The sequence below is a fragment of the Bactrocera neohumeralis genome, chromosome 4 (assembly GCF_024586455.1).
Source record: "Bactrocera neohumeralis isolate Rockhampton chromosome 4, APGP_CSIRO_Bneo_wtdbg2-racon-allhic-juicebox.fasta_v2, whole genome shotgun sequence".
In the NCBI taxonomy this organism is placed as follows: domain Eukaryota; kingdom Metazoa; phylum Arthropoda; class Insecta; order Diptera; family Tephritidae; genus Bactrocera; species Bactrocera neohumeralis.
In genome coordinates, this window is record NC_065921.1 from 43,094,137 (window position 1) to 43,101,829 (window position 7,693).

At 41.9% G+C, this 7,693-nt stretch overlaps 1 protein-coding gene across 1 annotated transcript in view; it reads left to right on the top strand.

The window, feature by feature from the left end:
* The window catches only part of LOC126755701 (myb-like protein P), a 37,229-nt gene extending 32,290 nt beyond the window's left edge, over window positions 1-4,939 (top strand). Inside the window, exons 3-4 of the mRNA XM_050468449.1 lie at window positions 3,645-3,995; window positions 4,619-4,939. Coding sequence (XP_050324406.1) covers window positions 3,645-3,995; window positions 4,619-4,939 — 672 coding nt within the window. The remainder of the gene's footprint in view (window positions 1-3,644; window positions 3,996-4,618) is intronic.
* The last annotated feature ends 2,754 nt before the right edge of the window (window positions 4,940-7,693 follow it).

Sequence of the window (7,693 nt, forward strand, 5' to 3'; positions counted from 1 at the left end):
TGTATTTAAATATGTATATTGGCGCTCACTTTAGTATGCTCGCTCGCAACGCAAATGTATCCATGGGATACTTAAATTCGCGAATTATCATTAAACGATTTTATTTTGTTTTAATTAGTATTATTTTTATGGTGCTTTTCTAGTTTTTACGCGCACTCGCGCTCTCAATCTAATTTACGCTCCCACCATTTGGGCGCTAAACTGCCGGCAATAAACAACAACAAGAGCACTCGAAGCGCTAAAAAAACACAAAACGCGCACACACACGACTCCAAGCACGACGAACGACTCTCAGCGAAGTAGCTTTGTTGCTTTTGTTTTTATTTTTTGGTTTTTGTTTAAACGGTTTTCTTCTCCGACTGGCGATTATTGGCTGCAAAATGCGGTAATACGGAAAATTCTAATTTTCTTGCTGCTTACGCGCCGAATTACCGAACAAAACTAAATGTGACATGGCCACGAAGAGCAGGCCCAGCCGAATCGGGAGAACGCAGCAACAGCAACACTCGCATAACCAACAACAACAACAACGAAAATAATCAAACAGGCTAGCATACATACAGACACATGTAATCAACAACATAAATGGCAATGCAATAGCAACAACAACAACACGGCGTTATTACAAAACAGCCATAACAAGCAACAGCAACAACCACGGCAACGACACAAGCAACAGCGCTGCCAAAAAGCATCCTAGCCCCGCAAGCCAGCAGTGACTACCAACAACTCGGGCGCAGTCGGCTCCAATACAACAACAAAAGCAATAGCAGCAACATTGGCGGTAGAAAGCACGCCAGCGAGCTAGTCAAAGCAAGCCAATGTGTTCACACACACATGCACATAATGCGCACACCAAATCAACCAGTCATGCGGATACACATATAAACAGCCCACCGCCAGCAACAACAACATTAAGGTGCAAAAAAAATCAAAGCAAAAACTGTTAAAAAGTTGAGGAAATGGCAGCATGGGAACAACTAACAGCAACAAGCTGTGTGGAACGCCGAGCAGCGCAGCTATGAAAGCCAGCGAAAGAAAAATAAGCAGATGCAGAAGACAGAAAAAGTGGGGGCAGTCGACAGCACGGACTGGAGAGCGCATAACAGCGCGTTGACGACGACGACGGCGACGTCGCGACGGCAGCAAAGACGTTGGTGATGGCGTTGGTGAATGAGAAAGGAATGTCGACGGCGTTTGCGATTTATACGAAAAATGCATGCATGCACATATGACTATGCATGTGTGTGTATGTGTGTGCATGTATGTATGCATGCAGTATGTAAGTAGTGCATGATTTCTGCAAATACCAAAATAAACAAAAAGCGTGACAATAATGTACAATACTCAGAAATGGCGTTGTATAAATAATCTTTGTCACATGTGTGAGTGTGTGCATGTAGGTGCGCGGGTGTGTGTGTGTGTGTGTGTGGTCAACTCAAATCATGCGAATGTGCACATTTGTCCAATCAACGGACAAGTTCAGCGGTTCAGAAGCAGCAAATAATAGGGTTACAATATGATGAATGTCTTTTAGTCAGAAAGCAGAAGAAGTTCCTAAAATATTCATATATTTAATTAATTTATGAAACTTTAGAATGACTGGTAACACTGTAAAAAAGTGACACAAAAAAATAGAAATAAACAATAAAAAACCTTCAAAAATGCAAAAGCTTTCTTAAAAGGACTTGATTTCGATCGTTCAGTACGACAGCTAAATGTTATAGTGGTCCGATGTGAACAATTTTTTTGGAGATTGTACCACTGCTTTGGCTAATAACCTGTACCAAATTTTGTGATGATATCTGGTCAAACAAAAAATTTTTCCATATAAGGATATAATTTTAATGGTTTAGTTTCTATGGCAGCTACTTATATGCTATAGTGATCCGATCTGAACGATGTCTTCAGAAATTGCTTTACTGCTTTAGGCAATAACCCATGCCAAATTTCGTAAAGATATTTCATGGAACGAAAAAGTTTTCCATACAAGTATTTGATTCCGATCGTTCATTTTGTATGGCAGCTATATGCTATAGTGTTCTGATATTGGCGGTTCCGACAAATAAGCAGCTTCTTGAGAGAAAAAAACGTGTACGAAATTTCAGATCGTTATCTCCAAAACTGAGAGGCTGAAACGACTCAACTCCATATATTATAAAGACGTCCGATTAAATTCACTTGCTCACGAGAAAGGCGGTGTGACCCGGGTCGTTGTCGTGGTGCAACTTCCAATCGGCTATGATGTCTTGTCGGATCTGATTGACCCTTCGTTTAAGTCTCTTGAGGATCACCACGTATAACTTGGTGTTGACGGTTTGTCCTGTAGGAACAAATTCATGGTGGACGATGCCTTTGATGCCAAAAAAGACAATGAGCATCGTTTTCAATTTGGATTTACTCACTCATCAGTTGCTAGGTCCATGAGGAGTAGTCTTCCCTTAGGATACCTGCGCTTGACTCGAATTTTAACAGACTCTGCGGCCTCACTGACGATACCTCCTCCAGTGAATGGTTTACCAATGCGGTACAAGTGCACAAGAGATGCTCCATTGTTTCCTTTGTACCTTGCTTTAGACATTGCTCATCAAAATTGCTATAACTTTTTCGCCGTTTCGGTATTAACCGATTCACGGTTGAAATTGACGGCGGGTTTCCAAAACCGCATCAATCAGTCATAAGTTTAATTTACAGGTAAGTTGGACTCTTATGATTGGCTTATGATTGAGGTGGTATTTACTTTAATGGAAGCAACTAAAATGTCCTTAGAATTGCGATAGTCCGTTTAATCTTAAATTATTTATTCAAATTGAGAAAATGTCAACAAATTTGAATGTGTGTTTAAAATGGCTTTTGTGTCCTTTCACTCAACCTCAAAAAATCCTGTTAATAGCAATATAATGCTGAACTCAGAAAAAACACTTCACTAAGTTTACAAAAACCGTGGTACCACCCTCTCTGAACCGGAATAAATATCCCAGTTTGAGTCGTTGTATTACTTTGTTATTCTAACGAATATTTTTCCACCACACTCCCTTCTGTACAAAGGAAAAAGAGATCAAATCACATCCTCACGGCCTTCATATGAACCCAACCATCTAGGACTTCAACATTACAACAATAACTAATATCACCAGCGAAAGGGAAATGAATGAACTCATCTGACATATGAGAGAGTGCGAGTGCAAATAAATTTATGCTCAGAATTTGAGAGAAAACGAAACACAGTGCGACCACAACAAGTTAAAGGGACAACGCCGATTAAAGTGATGGCTGAGCATGAGCGCCGCAGTGACGCAGGGCGGAAGTGCATATGTACACACGTAAACTAATAATAAAATAAATGCAACAAATAACAATGGGAATGCCAGAAAATGGAACACATGAGATGGCAAAGAAGACGAATGCGCCGTAGAAGAGACGGAAGAAGGCGAAGAAGAAGACAGACTACCGTAAAACGAAGCCTAGAAGGAAAAGAACTCCAAAAGCTTGAGCAATGAAGCACGATGGGAGTGCGTCCGTGGATAAGATAGAAAGAGGGGGGAGTGTTGTTGTGACAGTTGGCAGAACGCAAAAGACAGTCGGGCATAAGAACTACAACAAGAATTGCAACAACTTTGCGCTGGTTTTTGTATGTGTGGCAGCTTAAGCACGCGGCCAACAAAGGCAGCGGCAACAACAATAGCAACAGTAACAACAACAATGTCAGACAATATGAACAATTGTATGTGGAATATGCGAGGCACAAAACACCTACAGCTACAACAGCAACGATAACCATAGCAAAAATAACAACGATGACAATAAAAACAACAGCAACAAGAGCTACACATACCAGTGTAAAATTTGTTGAATTTTCGACAACAACGACAGCAACAACAACTTGGAGTACACCCGTTCACGGCGATGGCAATGACGACGACGACACCGAAGCCGATGATGATGATAATGCCGTTGTTGATGATGATACCCGTACAGCTTGTGCAACGGTTGCGGTGAGGAGCACACGAGCAAAGCAAAATGCAGAGTAGCGGCGCAGGACAATGCAATCAAATAACGGCAGAGGTGAGCCAAACGTCATGGCATAGCGTCGCTGAGTTGGTGGCATGTGCAAAAGCAGCGTGCAACACAAGGAAATCGGTATTGGCAATGCGAGTGTGGCGAGTGCCTTGTGGCGAGCAATTGCAGCCCAACTGTTCGTTGTGGCGGTCGGGCGACTGGAGTACGTGTGGAGTTCACTGAAGTAGAACAGGAGTAGAATGAAGTGCAGCGATGAGTAAACGAGTGCAACAATAATGCGGCGGCGTCGGTGGTGGTGGTGGACAAGTGTGGTGGCATGCTTTGCCGTAGTCGAATTCGTGTGGCGTCGCAGGAAGGCGACAATGCAGAATGATGGCGACGGTGTGCGTTGCACGATGGGCTAATGGGAGGATGGGTGCTGGTGGTGGCGGAGTGATGTGATGTAGTTGAGTAATCAGCAGCAGGAAATGAAGATGCGCTTCATACCAAAACACACACATATACATGTGTAGCGGATCGTGCGGGCGCTACGCTTGGCAGTGACAACGTTGAAGTGAACTGTGGTTGACTTACATACAAACAAAAGTAAATATTGGAGGTGAACTACAACGACTACAAATGCGGCAACGGCAAAGTACTAGCAACAACTTACGAATATAATGGGGCAAGTGGCAAGCAAATGTGCCATGAACCCGATGCCAACGCCAAGCAAAATAGAACAAAATGCGGCGGTGGCGGAGCAGCAACAACAATGGCAAAGAATTCATACACCACACTCACACGCTGGTTACAAGAAATAAAAAATAACAACAACAACATCACACCACACTTACACGCTGGCTACAAGAAATATAAAAATAACAACAACAACAACAATACGTATTACCAGTTGTCGCACTATTGGCACAAAATAAATTGATACACAATTTTCCGAAAAAACGTTTTTCACCCACAAATTTGGTGCAAGTGCAACGAAGTAGTAAAGAACGAGAAGAATTACAAAGTAAGGGTAATAATGAGAGTTTTGGAGATGAGGGGAGCAGGGGAACATAAGAGTACATATGTTGTATTTTTGTTTTTAATACTAGACAATGCCAGTTAATAATACCATATACATACATACAAAACTATGAAGCTCCATGTGTTCCGGTGCAATGAACACCAATAATGAAAAGGAGAGTTTTGGTGGGACATTTTAAAAGTCTTAGTTTTCGAAACAGAGAAGATCGTGGATTTAAAAACCACCCAAACAAAATCTAAAATCGTGGAAAAGTCTTCAAAAAAGTACTGAACAGTAGAGAGTGTTTAAAACACATAAAACAGCTTTTTTAAATACATATATGTACTTGCTTAAAAGTCTAACGGTATCAAAACGCAGCACCCAAACAACAATACTAAAAGTTACCGATCTAAACGGAATTAGATATCCGAAAATACAGCCCTTGACCGGATAAAATTCGGGTAAATTCCGGTAACGTAGAACCGGTTGTTGTGGGAATCACCACCGGCGTGAGTAAGCTTAGGACTACTGTCAAGGCTTTGTCTAATCCGAAGACACATGAAGACCGATTTGAAATCCAATTCAATGGTCATGCCTCTTCGGATCTGAAGAAATGCGCGAGCTATTTTAGCCGCCAATTTACTACACCTTTCGGTAGACAAAGGCAGTTGATGTGTTGCCCGACGTCCGCCCAAAATTCCAAAAGACTGCGCATCACTTACTTTCACCGCTTACGAGGTTCAGATTGTCATCAACCAGTTAAAATCGTCCAAATCTATTGGCCCTGATGGAATTAACATGTTGATGCTAAATCACCCAGGCTCGACGGGAGTAAGCTACCTCACCAAGGTTCTCAACCTATCGCTGACCATTCTTCAAATACCCGATATGCGGCAAATCGGAAGAGTGGTCCCACTACTGAAAGCCGGGAATCCCGATAACTCTCCTCACCCCAGTAGTGAAGATACTTGAGGCCTAGCTACTCTCAACCTTCACGCACCACCTGAGACTAGCAAACCACCAGCATAGCTTCGGAAAAGTGGACAGCACCACCACAACACTTTTTATCAAAGTGGTCATACGAGAACTTGTCAAACCAGTGCCTTGACACAGCAATCACGAAAACGCTATTTCGACATCGAAAAAATCTACGCCCCCTCTAGGACTGAAGAAGTGGACTATGAACTACCTGAGCGGTCGTCAATCATCCGTTCTATTTCGAGGTAAAAACTCTACATTAAGAAGAATTAAACAGAGGGTTCCGCAGTGGAATCGATGTCATGTGCTCAAACGTAAACGGTTATCTCTCCGATCTCGCTGAACGGAACCTAACACTCCCCTCCACTAAATCCATAGCGACCATATTCACAAACTGGACGAAGCAGTACAAACTTGACCTTAATATTGCAGTCGATGGGGTTAAAATTCTGACTGTCAATAACCTTAAGCTTTTTTGCGTAACATCTGACAACCTGTGTTCCTTCACTCCTCATGCGACCGCGATTATTGTCAAAGTACAGAGCCGCAACAAAATCCTGAAATCACTAGCCGGCAGCACTTGGAGAAAAAACAAAGAAATGTTGTTGGCAACATGCAAGGCAATCGTCAGGCCCGTGGACGCATTGCAGACGACGAGCAACGAGTTTCCGCGAGAATCGAGAGTGACCCTTGCCCAGCTTCGTTCTGAATACTGTAGCAGATTAAAGTCCTACTTATCCCAAATCAACCCTTACATATCAAACATATGTCCAGCGTGCAATGAATCATCGCATGACACTAACCACCTCTTTGAATGCCCTCCTAACCCTCCACATGTGACACCTGTTACTAGCAAAAGTGATGTGGGATTAATAGTGAAATTGCCATTTTGACTCTTTTAGAAGTTTGGACTTTATAATCCACTTGTTCTAGTCGTTGTAAAACTGCCTCAACAAAATTAAATAGCTTCCGCGGGAATTCTGTGTAAAGAACTGTAGTCAGTTTCCAGAAAACCCTACAATTCAACATCAACAGATAAGTTAATTGTTGAGAGAGAAACCGTGAGGGTATAAATCTTGATTTTCAGTAGTAACAGTGTTATCGAGAAAATTTAGCAACTCTATTGCTAATAAGCCAAGAATTGCCCACGTTGTGCGATCAAATGTGAAGATGAAAAAGCTTTGAGTATTCCGAAAAATCTTTAGCATTTGGTGACATCACATCAAACAAACATTCTTCACTTGATGAGGTAGTGAGTCTTTTTTTACATTTCATCCACAGAAAGGTCTTATCAAAGTCATCAAAATAATCATGTGTGAGTGTTCAGAGCGAAAAAACGACTCGGGTCTTATTAGCTTGGTGACCATGGCTTCTTTCGCTAGAAGGTCGGCAAGTTTGTTGTCTTTAATACCTTTATGTCTAGGGATCCATGCTAATGATATATTACTATTCATGGCAACCCTGTTGAAGATTATTAATGCACTTCAGTACTATTATTGATTTGATTTGAACGGACGAAATTATCTGAACAGCCGTTTGACTATCACTGAGAATGACGATATCTCCACGATAGTTTTCCTCAGCTTAAAAAATGCTTGGAAAACTGTCCTTGGACACCGACAGGGCCGCCCATGTTGTTTCGACCAGCACTTGTTGGTATTTCTCTATAGTTCAATACAAATATGTAATCATCTT